General features: G+C 39.4%; 1 protein-coding gene across 3 annotated transcripts in view; it reads left to right on the top strand.

The window, feature by feature from the left end:
• Positions 1–16,337, top strand: part of LOC127412594 (myotubularin-related protein 13-like) — a 179,271-nt gene that overhangs the window by 158,263 nt on the left and 4,671 nt on the right. For 2 of the 3 annotated variants that reach the window (XM_051649081.1, XM_051649089.1), the window contains 6 exons: positions 5,999–6,177; positions 6,815–6,991; positions 9,050–9,151; positions 11,293–11,478; positions 12,729–12,855; positions 14,985–15,112. In XM_051649081.1, coding sequence (XP_051505041.1) covers positions 5,999–6,177; positions 6,815–6,991; positions 9,050–9,151; positions 11,293–11,478; positions 12,729–12,855; positions 14,985–15,112 — 899 coding nt within the window. Of the gene's footprint in view, positions 1–312; positions 388–5,998; positions 6,178–6,814; positions 6,992–9,049; positions 9,152–11,292; positions 11,479–12,728; positions 12,856–14,984; positions 15,113–16,337 lie in introns of all 3 variants that reach the window. The other variant, XM_051649073.1, reaches the window with a different exon arrangement.

The following is a 16,337-nucleotide window of genomic DNA, read 5'->3' on the forward strand; positions in this document are numbered from 1 at the left end:
TGGTTGATGTGTACATTAACTGAAGCTCCTGACCCATATCTGCATGATTTTATGCATTGCACTGCTGCCACATGATTGGCTGATTAGATAATCGCATGAATAAGTTGGTGTATAGGTGTTCCTAATAAAGTGCTCAGTGAGTGTATATACTTATATAGACTCTTACCTGTCTATCTCTGTAAGCTGAGGTGCTAAAGATTGTCCTGTCTGCCTTCAGAGGGGTGAATTGTTGCATGTATGTGAATTTTTGTTTTCTGGTTTTTTTCTTGTTTCTCTGTGCCACCACCAACTCCTGCACCCTTACTCTACCAGTACTCGGGTACAGGGATAAACTATTCACTCACTCAAACCAAAAAGCTTCAGCTAAGGGGAGAATTCACAATCAAGGTATAGTTGCTCTGTTTTGCTCATTCTTACTATCTTAATCCATACTTAACTTACTCTACATGTTCTAACCTCTCATTAACCTCTGTTCATTCCTCTGCAGTGTCTGAAATGTGTACCACAATTAGGTTACCACACAATATTCTGCTTTCCTGAAGTGTGTAGGGAGCTTAGTGTTGCAAGAACAGTTCCTGTTGTGGTGTGGAAAGGCAGGTCTTTACTGTCTGAAGCTTTGAGGTTTAGTGGTATCTTGTTTAATGCTTATTGTGTTGTATTAGCTGATGACAGAGCTTTTAGCCAGCACTGAAATGCAGCGTTGACCCCATTTACTGCAGTTGGTAACATTAAACTTTTAGTCAGCCACAACTGACCTCTGCAGTACAGTTGTACAAATATTTGAAAAAAAGGTCAGTAAAATATATAATCATGTCTTTGCTGAAAAAGCAAATGACAGTATGTTGCTTACTATTGAGATTTTTACTTTGAAGTGTCCATTAGTCAATACATAGGCTTGATATTAGCAGGCCTACATGGAATATGCACCTGTAGAACTCCATATATATCTGCAAAATTGTTTAAAATGGTTCTGGAATTAAAAATCCCATTAATTTTTTCCATAGGAGAATTGATTATCAACGGTGACTTATTAACAGATAAAAAGAGACCTACCATGAGCTCTGAGGTTGTTAATCGATGGTACATGCTTCTACTGAAGCCATCAGTCTATTTTATTTAAAAAATTTGTTTAATAGAGGAATTCCTACTTAAGAACTATGCTATCCATGAAAGTTTCTGCAAACAAACTACAGCAAAATAGCCCAGCAGCAACCGCCCGTGACGCAACGGAGTCGTCTCCGTACACTCTTGAACTTTTTACATACACTGGTGGCCAAAAGTTTGGATTAATGTACAGATTTTGCACTTATGGAAAGAAAATGGTACTTTAATTTACCAAAGTGGCATTCAACTGATCACAAAGTATAGTGAGGACATTACTGAAAAAACAGCACCATCACTATTTGAAAAAAGTCATTTTCGATCAAATCTAGACAGGCCCCATTTCCAGCAGCCACCACTCCAACACATTATCCTTGAGTAATCATGATAAATTACTAATTTGGTACTAGAAAATCACTTGCCATTAAGTCAAACACAGCTGAAAGCTATTTGGTTCATTAAATGAAGCTTAACTTTGTTTTTGTTTTTGAGTTGCCACAGTAAGTAATAGACTGGCATGTCTTAAGGTCAATATTAGGTCAAAAATGGCAAAAAAAAAACAGCTTTCTCTAGAAACTCATCAGTCAATCTTTGTTTTGAGGAATGAAGGCTATACAATGCTTGAAATTGCCAAAAAACTAAAGATTTCATACAAAGGTGTTCACTACAGTCTTCAAAGACAAAGGACAACTGACTCTAACAAGGACAGAAAGAGATGTGGAAGGCCAGATGTACAACTAAACAAGAGGATAAGTACATCAGAGTCTCTAGTTTGAGAAATAGATGCCACACATATTCTCAGCTGACAGCTTCATTGAATTCTACCTGCTCAACACCAGTTTCATGTACAACAGTAAAGAGAAGACTCAGGGGTGCAGGCCTTATGGGAAGAAAAGGTTAGAGTGGGCAAAGAAACACAGACATTGGACAACAGATCATTGGAAAAGAGTGTTATGGATCTTAACCCCATTGAGCTTTTGTGGGATCAGCTAGACTGTAAGATGCCTGAGAAGTGCCCGACAAGACAGCCACATCTATGGCAAGTGCTACAGGAAGTGTGGGGTGAAATGTCACCTGAGTATCTTTAACAAACTGACAGCTAGAATGTCAAGGATCTGCAAAGCTGTCATTGCTGCACGTGGAGGATTTTTTTGATGAGAACTCTTTGAAGTAGTTTAAGAAGTTCTGAATTTTTTTCATTATTAATGTCCTGATTATACATTGTGATCAGTTCAATGCCGCTTTGGTGAATAAAAGTACCAATTTCTTTCCATAAGAGCAAAATCTGTACATTTTTCCAAACTTTTGGCTGCCAGTGTATATGCAGGGTTCTCAAGAGTCCTGGAAAACCTGGAGTTTTGCAATGCAGTTTTCCAGTCATGGAAAATTAGAAAAATACCTAAATGTCCTGAAAAATAATTATTTATTCTGGAAAATATTTTCGTATAACGAAACTTTTTGACTGTGTCGCTAACATGGTTTGTGCTTCATGTACAAAAACATAATAACAATTGGGATGGTTGTCAAATACACAAATTTGTATCGTTTTGTCAATGCCGGCGGCTGCATATTATGAAACTACATCAACGGTTGACTGTCATGAATGAAGCCCTGTCACGTACATTCAATGAAAATGGTCGGACCGCAGATTTGTTTGAAAATGAATTCACACCCTGAGGTGGTAGTGTGGTGATACGGCCTTTACACCTCAGAATGTGAATACATTTGTAATAATTCAATGATTAGAGTGCACTTATACCGCGGTTACGACATGCAGGGCCCTGTGATTTCCACGATACGGAAAACATGGACGGAATCGCTAAATCCAGTCCATTGACATATTTGGGATGAAAATTAATGTTTGAATGCACAATTAATTAAATTAAAATTACAAAATATCCTAGTGTCATTATTAAACTGCAAAATGCTGTGATTTAATTGAGTAAGTATATAATCTGCATGTGCTGTGCGCTTCAAAGTGAATGTGTGAAGCTGGCCGCTCATACACTGAAAACACTGCATTATGATCATCACGTGTTTGTGTAGTAAATCACATAGAGTATAGCATTCTGAAGCATGCAGCACATATGGACAATAGATATTTAATTACATTTCAGCTTTTGGGAGTTTAATAATCACACTGGGCCATGGAGCGAATTGTTTATCCGGAGGTGAGAAACTACTGTAAAAAATTCAGAAACGGCAAAATAAAGGCGAAAATAAAAATGGCAAAATAGAAAAGGCGAAGAAAAAAAAAGACAACAATATATTACTACTGTATAGATATGTAAAGTTTTGTGTTATTAAATGTAATTAAATAATAATAATAATAAAGCAATATCTCACATCTGTGACCATCTGTTGTGCAGCAATTCATTTGACAAAATATCTCCAATGTTGTTTTGGATTGTGCTGAGGATTTTGTATTAAAGCACTTAATTTGTTAAAAAATAATGCAATGTTATGTTGAAAAATTAAAATAATATTTTCATTTGATGAAAGTTTTAATGAATTCATTTGATTAAACACCATTTTCATGATTACATTTAATTTGTCAAATACAGAATTCAGAAAAAAATAACCATCCGATAACCACAATATACATACAGTTGAAGTCAGAAGTTTACATACACTTAGGTTGAAGTCATTAAAACTCATTTTTTAACCACTCCACAGATTTAATATTAGCAAACTATAGTTTTGGCAAGTTGTTTAGGACATCTACTTTGTGCATGACATGAGTAATTTTTCCAACAATTGTTTACTGACAGATTGTTTCACTTTTAATTGACTATATCACGATTCCAGTGGATCAGAAGTTTACATACACTAAGTTAACTGTGCCTTTAAGCAGCTTGGAAAATTCCAGAAAATTGTGTCAAGCCTTTAGACAATTAGACAATTAGCTTCTGATAGGAGATGTACTGAATTGGAGGTGTACCTGTGGATGTATTTTAAGGCCTGCCTTCAAACTCAGTGCCTCTTTGCTTGACATCATGGGAAAATCAAAAGAAATCAGCCAAGACCTCAGAAAATAAATTGTGGACCCCCACAAGTCTGGTTCATCCTTGGGAGCAATTTCCAAATGCCTGAAGTTACCATGTTCATCTGTACAAACAATAGTGTGCAAGTATAAACACCATGGGACAATGCTGCCATCATACCGCTCAGGAAGGAGATGCATTCTGTCTCCTAGGGATGAATGTATTTTAGTGCGAAAAGTGCAAATCAATCCCAGAACAACAGCAAAGGACCTTGTGATGATGCTGGAGGAAACAGGTAGACAAGTATCTATATCCACAGTAAAACGAGTCCTATATCGCTATAACCTGGAAGGCTGCTCAAAAAGGAAGAAGCCACTGCTCCAAAACCACCATAAAAAAGCCAGACTACAGTTTGCAAGTGCACATGGTGACAAAGATCTTACTATTTGGAGAAATGTCCTCTGGTCTGATGAAACAAAAATTGAACTGTTTGGCCATAATGACCATCGTTATGTTTGGAGGAAAAAGGGTGAGGCTTGCAAGCCGAAGAACACCATCCCAACCGTGAAGCATGGGGGTGGCAGCATCATGTTGTGGGGGTGCTTTGCTGCAGGAGGGACTGGTGCACTTCACAAAATAGATGGCATCATGAGGAAGGAAATTTATGTGGAAATATTGAAGCAACATCTCAAGACATCAGCCAGGAAGTTCAAGCTCGGTCGCAAATGGGTCTTCCAAATGGACAATGGCCCCAAGCATACCTCCAAAATTGTGGCAAAATGGCTTAAGGACAACAAAGTCAAGGTACTGGAGTGGCCATCACAAAGCCCTGACCTCAATCCAATAGAAAATTTGTTGGCAGAACTGAAAAAGCATGTGCGAGCAAGGAGGCCTAAAATCTGACTCAGTTACACCAGTTCTGTCTGGAGGAATGGGCCAAAATTCTAGCAACTTATTTTAAGAAGCTTGTTGAAGGCTACCCAAAACATTTGACCCAAGTTAAACAATTTAAAGGCAATGCTACCAAATACTAACAAAGTGTATGTAAACTTCTGACCCACTGGGAATGTGATGAAAGAAATAAAAGCTGAAATAAATAATTCTCTACTATTATTCTGACATTTCACATTCTTAAAATAATCATCCTAACTGACCTAAGACAGGGAATGTTTTCTACGATTAAATGTCAGGAATTGTGAAAAACTGACTTTAAATGTATTTGGCTAAGGTGTATGTTCTAACTTCAACTGTATAATGACCTCTAGTGTGTTTTTGTTTAAATTTTACACCCACTGGGCACATGAAATGTCCTGGAAAATTGTGCCTTGAAAAGAGTGGGAACCCTGATTTGCATATATATGAATATTTTGCAATATACGTTAAACATATTGGTTCTATGCCTATCAACAACTTTAAATCAATAGTATAATATTTTATGTCATTTGCAATGTGTCATGGGATTGTAGTTCTTTTCCTCATTAAAGACTTTAAGCACACAGTCTTTCAAATATTTCTTTAAACCAAAGTTTGTAATGTTGTGATTCACATCAGAGCTGGTTAGTTTGGTTCATGGCTTTGAACTCTATTATGAAGTGTTTTATGAAATCCCCATGGAAAAATTTAATTGGAAAAATACTTCCAGAACCATGATGGCTGAAAAAGTGGGTGGGTACTGTTGCGCTCTATTTTGGTTAATCTGATAACGCTTGCAACTATCAATAAGTGTGCAGTGCTCTCAGCTACATTTTACACGTTTAAATGCATTCTGCAAATTTTCCCCTAAAATCAGCGCAGAAAATGCAAAAACGTCCAGCAGATTCTGTCTGGGCCTTGATACTTTATCATCCTCATCGTACTTGAATCCTGCCTAACCTGTGTTTACATGCATCTGTGTTATTTCCTTTCTCTGAAAGGTGTGTGGGCTAGTCTGCGTTCTAGCAGCAGATTCAGTCAGCATCCCGCTACTCCCGACATGGGCACACGGTTGGCTGGCAAGGATCTGGCGCCCCCTACAGGCATTGAGAACATCCAGGCCCAACTCTTCAAGCATCAAGCAGCTCTCTACATCTTTGGTGAAAAGTCCTACCACAGGGTAAAGTTATAACACTCACTCAATTAGTTCTTAGAAAGAAAAAGCCAGAGATTTGATGCTACCCTTGCATGCTGAAACCTGGTAATTTTACAAGAAAGGAGGCCAAATTTTGTTACCCAAGAAGTGTTCATTTCTAAAAGGCTTTTTCATCACTAAAGTGTGCCAGGTCATTTCACTCTGAAATACTTCGACAGTGGTTACCTAGAGCATAATACATTTGTGAATAGATATGGACCACCTAATAGCCTTTTATAAAAGCCATGATTTATTGATACAGTTTGACTTTTTTGGAAGAAATTGTATTACATTTGGAACTTTGTGCTGCTTTTTTACCTTATTGATAATGTATTTTAATAGTTCAATGTGAAAATAATTTTTTTTATTGTCAAGTACTATAGTTAACGGTTATGTAAACTGAGTTATTTGGTTGGTCCCACTTAGTGTATAAACTGTGTTTTGAATTCTTGTGGCCATTGAAGTGGATGTTTATTTTAATCCATATTATTATGATAGTTGGTCTGCCTACATTTATGGTCTTGGATAGAATACGAAAAAGAATGACCAAACCTTCTACTTCTACCCAGTCTTGAAATCAAACAAAACCAGTATATTTGTGCCAAATGCTTTTCCATGACAGGGCTTAAAGCTGAACTCTGCACTCAACTGTGAACTGGTACCAGTGGAGTTTGCAGACACAAGACAGGTGAAGGGCTCCTTCAAGAAGCTTCTGAGGGCGTGTGCACCTAGTTCCATGTCCTTAGACACAGAGGACTCATTTCTAAAGGCTCTGGAGGAGAGCGAATGGATGTTGCAGGTCAGCACTCAGTTTACATACCTTTTTTTCTTTCATTTGCATTTATACAGAGGTTATTAGAGTTTTAAATATTTTATTTATTTTTTATATGTATAACATTTTCAATTTGTCCTTTTTCGTTAAGTTTTAGTTAGATTTCACTCTATGATTGTTAGTTTTAGTTTAGTTTAAGTGTTTTAGTTGCAGTATATTTAGTTTGTGTTAGTATTTTAGGGTTGTCATAAAGCTCTTTTCCACCACCGGGCTGAATGTTTCTGAGCACGGTGAAGAACGGTTCCAGTAGCATTTCCACTTGAGCATGGTTCGGCACAGTCTTATTACAAACCATTCTCAGCCCGGATTTCTCGGCATGGTTAGCTAACCATGCTCAACCATGCTGGTGGAATGGCTTTAGTAAGTGGCAACTCAAGATTGTCAATTTGGCAGCCCCAAGGTAACTTTAAATAAACTTTAATACTGTATAATGTCAATAAATGTTCTTTTTAGCTAGTCTGGGAACATTTACCTTTCTGTGTGTTCATGTCCCTTGGCATACACAACCCCCTCTGCATCTGATGGTAAACCTCTTGCCTTTTTATCTTTGCTTTCCTTTTTGTGACAAGTCTATCCTGTACTTTAGCAGAGTAAAAACCTGGGGAAAAGCAGATAACTGGAATATGTGATCCTCCTCAATAGCGCACTGGCTCCAACGTTTGTCTCTCATGCCATCGGCAACTTATGTATTTGTTATGTACATTTTAATCCTGATTTTGCAGCATCATATTGGAATTTTTTTTTTTTAACCATGCCAACTGTTTCACAATGAAAACCGTTCAGCCCAATGGTGAAAAAGAGGCTCAAATTAACATTTGAATATCGTTTACAAAGTTACATTTCTCATGGCTGTCTATTGTTATCGCTATCTAGTACCATTTTCATGTTTAATGAAGGTGGGTTGTAAAAGTTTCAAGTATGATAATGTACTGAGTATCAAAAACTACAATTAATTTGAGGTCATTTTTTATTTTAGTTTTGGAATCTTGAAAATGTATATTAGATTAATTAATTTTTTCCCAAGTTTCTTTCAAATATTTTCATTTAGTTTTTGTTACCAATAACACTGGTCTATACTGGCAAGTGGCTACAAAGACATACTGCAAAGTTTTAGGAGTGACAACGGCATTTAGACAGACTGGTATTGAAATTTGCATGCACCTGGAATTATTTGCACTAATTAGTAGGTCCACAAAGTGGCAACATTCACATCTGACCCAATGCTGTCACGAAAAAAATGCTAGAAGTTGTAATTGCCGATAAACATCAGGAGATGAAGATAAAAGCAACAACACTGGATGTGCAAGTCAAGAGCGCATGTGTGAGGAGGTCAGGAGATACCTGCATTTGTAACTCGAGTCTGAAGGAATATAAAGACATATTTATGGGTCTAAACTCCTGAACAGAAATAGTCCAGTATCTTATAGCAGTCGTAGTGCGCCAACTGCCTGTGAATGTGCGCTCAGTTATGTGAAGTATACTTTGACAGGCTCGTGTTCAACTGTATGCAGATGCTGAGTGTTTGCATCAAAATGGAGGTATACCTAGGGCTTTATCCAAGTCTGTGTACAGAAAGGCACTAAGCACTTAAAAGAGGAGTGACAATGGTATTTTGCTGAACTCTGTTCAGCGTTAAACAAACATGCACCTTCCCATTACTGTGACTCAGGCCTATATGTCGCAAAGCCATCGGCAGCAATGTGAGAAAATTAGAGACATCTTGGCCTCTGTGACTTTGGCCCTGTCTAACATTCTTTCCCAGGCTGGTCTCAACACAAAAATGGGAAAATTGCATGACACAATTAGAGCAAAACTAAAGTTGCTTACCAAGCTTAAAAGCCATACATCCACAAGCCCCTTTGCCCCTACAAGCCACAGTCCCTCATACACTATATCTTGAAGGAACTCTGCCAAGACACTTCAGAAATCTTAGTCAGTAGTGAACATTACAATATATGCACAGGAACAGCTCAATTTAGAATGTGTTGTGTTTTGTACTCCATATGTCTGTGTGTGTCAAAACAGCTACATAAGCTTCTGCAGCTGGCTCTGGTTGTGGTGGAGTTGTTGGACAGCGGATCATCTGCACTAGTTAGTCTTGAGGATGGCTGGGACATCACCACTCAGGTAATCATTATCTCACACACACATATCCTACAGCACACCACTATTCAACGGTCCAGCTCATTCAGCTTTGTAGATGCTCATTTTAGAGTCTTGTATTTCTTTCACTCTTTATTTAATTTCTGCACCATTAGCAGTACCAAAAGGAACAACTTAGTCAATTCCCCACTGAACAGCTTATTAAAGGCGGTCCAACCCCAAACTCATTGGTTGAATCAGCAGTTTACATATGGGTCTGCTCAAACAAACATTTTGAAACCTCCACAAAGTCAGTGTTTTCACTCTTTCAGTTTCAGTTGTCTCTGCACATTAAACTGGAATATGAGAAATTATTTTAAAATAGAAAAAATAAAAACTTCACATTTGAGAATTATTTTAAATGGACCCCATCTGTTGCAGAAGAGCATAATTGTCCAATTTATGTAGTCACAGCTCACATTTTCCATGCCATTTGCAGAAATGTTTTTGAATGTCAGCTGGGCTTGTAAAGTTGAGCTGTGCTGTGGACAGAGCCAGATTTAGGCACGTGTCTGAACAAGGCCTTCTACTTTCACTTTCTGTGCCTCTTGACCATTCTGCCATTTTCTCTGTAGGCCTGTTCTGCCATACTTTGCCTAAATAGGCTCCATATGTCTGGCTCTTTAGTGGAGAACAAAACCGTGCTCTTATGTCACATGGCCATGCTTTCAATTTTGGAAGGTTTTTGTCTACCCTCTGAAATTGCTTAAGATTAAAATCTTTATTTAACTCCTGGCAACAGGTCCTATGGTAAGAGTAAAGCTGTATTCATGCTTACATGTAGGTACAGAAAGGGGCTTCCACATGACTCGTTGCCCAGTACACTGAACTCTATGGAGTGAAGCATCAGCGTTGGCCCCCAATGTTGTGCTTCCGTCAAGCACTGTAACACAACACTCAAACTTTGACCCCCTATTGCTCTTCTCCAAATACATGTTTTGAATTTTTACTGTGCACACCTCCCACCTTCTAGCCTGGCAAACTCGTAAATTAGCCCCTCCGCTCTGCAACACTTTTCATGTTGAGGTCAAAGTGGCACTTGACGATGGCATTGAGTGGTGCCTTGAAGCCCCGAAGTGAGTCTTTTAGGTAAAAGTAAAGGGGCTTCCACATGACTCATGTCAGCATTTCCCAATACATTGAACTCTATGGAGTGAAGCATCAGCGTTGCCCCCAATGTTGCTCTTCCATCAAGCGTTGTAACACGACACTCAAACTTTGACCCCCATTGCTCTTCTCCAAAAACATGTTTTTAATGTTTACTGTGCACACCTTGTCCCACCTTCTAGCCTGGCAATCTCGTAAATTCGCCCCTCCACTCTGCAACACTTTTCATGTTGAGGTCAAAGCGGTGCTTGACAAAGGCATTGAGTGGTGCACTGATGCATGTAATGGAGAAGCCCCTAAGATACTGGAAGCCTTCCAGTTAGAAAGACTGGCTTGCAAACAAGGATCTAAAATACATATACATATTTGTAACTAACCGATTGCCTTTGGGCCAAAGAAGGCCAACTGGGGATCGAGGCAGGGTCAGTGTTAAAAATGGAGTTTCGCTTAGTCCAGTCAGAGGTTTCAGCACCAAGATACTCATGAATGCAGATCCATTTTGGTCTCAAAGCTCGAGGTCAGAGGCTATTGGCCCTGGATGAGCAGTTGATAGCCCTGGCTCGCACTGGCCCTATGGTGGACAAGTGGTTATTGTGTCACTCAAGATGAGCCAGTCTCTGTGAAGGTGCACTTGTCTCAAAATAGTGAAGGTACATTGTAATTTTGTTTCTCATATTTTTGTTTTGGTGAGGATTATTCCACATGGAGTTCTGGAAAAAAAAAAAAAAAAAAACTTTAGATATGTTGCATATACTTCTCCTGGTTAATTTTCCACTTGGGGAAAAATCATTAGAAGATGTGCGAGTCACGACAGTTTGTATGTCGTTAAATCCTCATATGCTCAATTTACTTCAGCAGGGGTCAGATTATCATTCTTACAATTCAACTTAAACCATGCAATGTTGCAGTTCCACCCAACTGCCAGTTAACTCCATTATATTTACTCGCATTTGGCATACGCGCTTGTGGTTCAAACTCATGGCTATCTTCCCTACTCCTCTCTCAAAATGTTGCTGTAGGTGGTTTCCCTCGTGCAGCTGCTCAGTGATCCATTCTACAGGACCCTGGAGGGATTTCAGGTGCTGCTGGAGAAAGAGTGGCTTTCTTTCGGCCACAAATTCAGCCAACGTAACAACCTGACCCTCAGCAGCCAGGGAAGCGGCTTCACCCCCATCTTCCTCCAGTTTCTTGACTGCGTCCACCAGGCAAGCAGGCCATATAAATAGTCATTTAGCTGACACTTTTATCCAAAGAATTTACAGTATACATATTACAGGATCAATCCCAGTTGAACAACCCAAAGTTAACTGCCTTACTTAATGGTGATGCTGATGGTTCCTTGCAAGGATCTAACCGGCAACCTTCCATTTTTTCCAGTATTTATTAGAGATGATAGATAGATATCTAGGTTTGGAACCTAAAAGTTGTAGGTTTAAAAAGGGGTGACTCTATTACCCTTGTACACTTGAGCAACACACCTTAACCGTAGGTTGGTCCAGTGGATACTGTCCATGTAAATTTTGGATAAGAAGTGTCTGCTAAATAACAAATAACCAATTACTCCATCTCTCTCTCTCTCTCACACACACACACACACACACACACACATCCCTCTCTTGTTCCCACCATGCTTTGTCCATGAGCTCACAGCATTCTTGCAGTGTCCAGCCAGTTGAGGAGGAGGAAGAGAAAGACTCAGCTGTCATAATGCATGCACTAGCTTTCCTTTTGTAATCCCTATGGTGGGTAAGTAATTTAGATAGAGCTGCTTGCTCTGCCCCTATTCCTACCCCCCACCCTCCTTTGAAATGATCTTACACAGATGGTGTTTCAGCCTGCAGCCAGCATTTTCCATGCTAGAGTGTTTCGCCATCACCTCGCAACATCAGCACATGTTTAGCGCAGCCAATAAGAAACTGCAATTTTGGGGATTATGGTTCAGTCCAGTATTGGACAGAAATTGTATGAAGGTTAAGCTGTGTTGCATTAGGATCAGTCAAGGGGAGGAAAAGTCCTTGCTCCCTCCAGAGCCATGTGCACCACTCCCATGCTCTTACAGAAACACATTGTTTCTCAGCATCTGAAGGACACAGCAGAGGTCCTGCAATGTCACAGACCACAGAAATATAGCAAAAGCATCTGAAAATAGAAGTGCCTCATCTTAGAGGCAGGCGTTGTTTTTGCCAGGAAGTCCAGGTGGCCCAGAGTGTGAGAACTTCTCAAGCTCTTCTTTTGTGGTCCTGCTTGGATGCACATCACACTCACATCATGTCCCTCTTGCTGTTATTTTTGTACTTTTTAAATCCCCTTCAAGTAATAACTTCCTGGGCCTTTACTAAATCAATTCCTTGTACTGTGGAATCAGCGATTGCCTGCTCAGGTTGTTGAGTCACTGTGGCCATGAAACAACACCAAAAATCTGCTCCAATGTGACACACTGACTTTTTCATTCCAGGTTCATTACCAGTACCCCCTTGAGTTTGAATTTAATCAATACTATCTGAAGTTTCTGGCATACCACTACATCTCCAATCGCTTCAAAAACTTCCTTCTGGACTCAGACTACGAGCGCCTGGAGCATGGTGTGTATGCATCCTTCATCCTTCTAGGAGTAACTTGCATTCCTCCACAATACAGTATTTGTCTTGTTTTATTGATGTAATTAAGTTATTGCGCAAATGTTTTTCAAATCTGTTATTCAAATAAACTTGGATTTGCACATATTTAGTATTACAACAAGGGCTGAAGCGATTAGTCTACGTTATCGACAACGTCGACAATAAAAAATCGTCGACAAAATTTCCGTTGTCGAATGGTCATTTTATCTCATTTAACACAACATGAGATCATTTGAAACACTAATGATGACGTGGGAGAGCAGCACTTCAGCTCGCACTGATTGAGGATTAAAGAACAGCTCACAGTTCAGACGCACTCCGAACTTTCCAAACAGATTAAGGTGATGAGGATCGCAGAGTATGAGGGAATTATAATACAGAAATTCTAAATAAGTAAATACAGAATCAGCGCTGTCTAGACGTGAAATAAAGCAGAGCCGTGGGGGCCTGGATAGATCAGTGGTAAAAGACGCTGGCTACCACCCCTGGAGTTCGCTAGTTCAAATCCCAGGGCATGCTGAGTGACTCCAGCCAGGTCTCCTAAGCAACCAAATTGGCCCGGTTGCTAGGGAGGGTAGAGTCACATGGGCTAACCTCCTCGTGGTCACTATAATGTGGTCTGTTCTCGGTGGGGCGCATGGTGAGTTGAGCGTGGATGCCGCGGTGGATGGTGTGAAGCCTCCACACGCGCTATGTCTCCGTGGCAACGCGCTCAACAAGCCACATTATAAGATGTGCGGGTTGGTGGTCTCAGACACGGAGGCAGCTGGGATTCGTCCTCCACCACCCGGATTGAGGCGAATCACTACGCGACCACGAGGACTTAAAAGCGCATTGGGAATTGGGCATTCAAAATTGGGTGAAAAAGGCAAAAAAAATAATAATTATAATAATTATAATAATAATTTATGGCATTCCACTGAAGCAAAACTTGCCTGTCAGAGTGTCTAAAAAGGAAACACCCCAGCATTATATCTTTAATGCATCCTTTATTAAAGTTCAAATAATAAGGAAGCAGTTTGTATAAATAAGCACAAATTCAAAAAATGGCATTTCTCTGTGCGGTCAGAGCCACTAATATGAGTCGCATGAAAAACAGCATGAGAGAGTTTCAAACTTCTCCCAGCTGATACACTGTCTCATGTGGAGACGCTCATCCCTCGCACGCTTGCTGCAGCTAAATTATAATGTGATGGCATGACATAGTAAATCATATATATCATATAAACATATATATCTTATCATGAAAAAAAATCACGATATGCAGCTCTATTAAGAAGAGAGAGTTTGTTTTTTGTGACTTAAAGATGGATCAAAATCAAGTGAACAAAAAGGTGAGAGAGTGTAGACTCAGCCAGTGTACAGTGCAATGCAATGTTTTTGATTTGTCTTTTTTGGTTTGTTTTCCCATATAAATATCTAAAACTCCTTACGTACATTTACTTTAGGAGCTATATTGCAGAAGAAAAATTGTAATCGGAGAATGTTGAATATAATATATAATATTTAAATATTTTAAAATATCTAAAAATCCTTAAAACAAGATGCATTTACCTTAGAAGCAACAAATAAGATATTTAGACTTGCTTTCAGAGAATGTATCTTGAATATAAGTATATTTTGTCTTTACAGCACTGGCAGAAGTATAAACAAGTGTAAAAATACACTTATAGGCCTATTCAAGATACATTCTCTGAAAGCAAGTCTGAATATCTTCTATGTTGCTTCTCAAGTAAATATTTCTTCTTATAAGGATTTTTAGATCATTTTAAATGCAAAACAGAAGCACAAGCTGAATAGTCGGTTAAGAGCTAATGATTAATCGTTGCAAAAATTGCCCAAATAGTCGAATAATCGTTCTAATAATCGTTAGATTATTCAATTATCAATATAATCGCTTGTTGCAGCCCTAATTACAACAGACACTCGCAAAGTTCACATACCAGGAACAACCTTAATGGCCTTTGAAACCACTTCTGCTAAGTACTGCTAGTCTTATTAGACTTGGCTTCTGATATTTTGTTTCACACCTGATCAGGTTACTGTCGGCAGTGTGTGGTTAACAAGTGCTTCTTTGTGTCTCCTCACTGAAGGAACATTGTTTGAGGACAAAGGAGAAAAACAGTCAAAGAAAGGAATCTGTATCTGGGAATATATCAACCGAATGCACCGCAAAAGTCCTCTCTTCTTCAACTACCTGTACAACCCCTCGGAGACAGAGGTAAAGTGTTTGCCTGGGTGTGTGTGTGGAGGTACTAAAAATGCTCTAACAGCCTTTACCCCAGTGCACTCGTCTGGGACTACTATGTTGACTACCATCCCCAAATACATTCACATCTTTCCCCAGATCACACTCACAGTGAAGGATTGTTTACCACAATTGCAAAACAGACTCTTTGACCTTATAAACTTGTTACATGTGCATCAGGTTGTGAAGGTCTGTAAAAACAAAGTAAGAATCAGAAGGATTTTGTTTTTACACCCATGGTCATAAAAAGAATCATCTCCTTCCTGCGGGTAGAGTTTTTTTTATTGTTTTTTTGTTAAGACATTATTATATTTATGCATCTGAAGTCAAGTTGTTGTGTTTACTACTCTCCAGGCACATGGTATTTTATTTTCAAATCCAGGCTGAGAGTTAAAGGGCGTGCATTTTTAACAGAGGCATCATCTCATTGGCACTGATCCCTTCACATTGTTCCAGAATGGGTGAATCAGTTTAATGAGACTGGTTCATCCACATTTAAAAAGAAAACATATCTGATGAAGTTAAGGGAGAGAAAAGGGCCATGAGGACTGTTTCTTATTTTCAACAAAACAGTGGACAGCACATTGCAATGTCTCATGTTCATGAGTCTGTAAAAAGATTTCTTCAAGGTTGGAGAGGACCAGGGCCGGTATTAGGATGTGATCTGTGGTGGGGCACTTGTATGTTTAGGGTGGAGTGCCCCTTGATCGTTTCACTGTCAGATGGGGGTGGGGTGGGGGCATCAGAAGCTTCTGGGGTGGGAGGCTGTGGACTCGAGGCAAATCTTGGGGGGCAATGTCCCACCTAGTAGGGGTTGCAAGACTATGATTTTTAATTGTCGACTAGTCAAGCCCATTAGTCGAGTCGAATTCGACTAGATGTGACATTATTCAAACCCCAAACCACCGCAAACCCAAAGGGCGTTGTTGAGCAGAGCGACAATAAACAAACACCAGTTTTGAAGTGCATTCCGTGTGTGCGTTTTTCATTGTGAGTCTGACAGAACATCACAGCCTATATCTGAGCAACTGCGCCTTTTCAATGCAGAGCCACCCTACTGTATTTCCTACAGAAGTGTTTTATATATCACGTGGTGAGCAAATAGTTGGTAAATAGGCTGACAGTGTCGACTACGTTAATTGTAGCTGACTAGTCATCTAGTTTGTGCAACCCCTACCACCTAGTCTCCCTTAGACCC

The sequence above is a fragment of the Myxocyprinus asiaticus genome, chromosome 2, assembly GCF_019703515.2.
Source record: "Myxocyprinus asiaticus isolate MX2 ecotype Aquarium Trade chromosome 2, UBuf_Myxa_2, whole genome shotgun sequence".
In the NCBI taxonomy this organism is placed as follows: Eukaryota; Metazoa; Chordata; class Actinopteri; order Cypriniformes; family Catostomidae; genus Myxocyprinus; species Myxocyprinus asiaticus.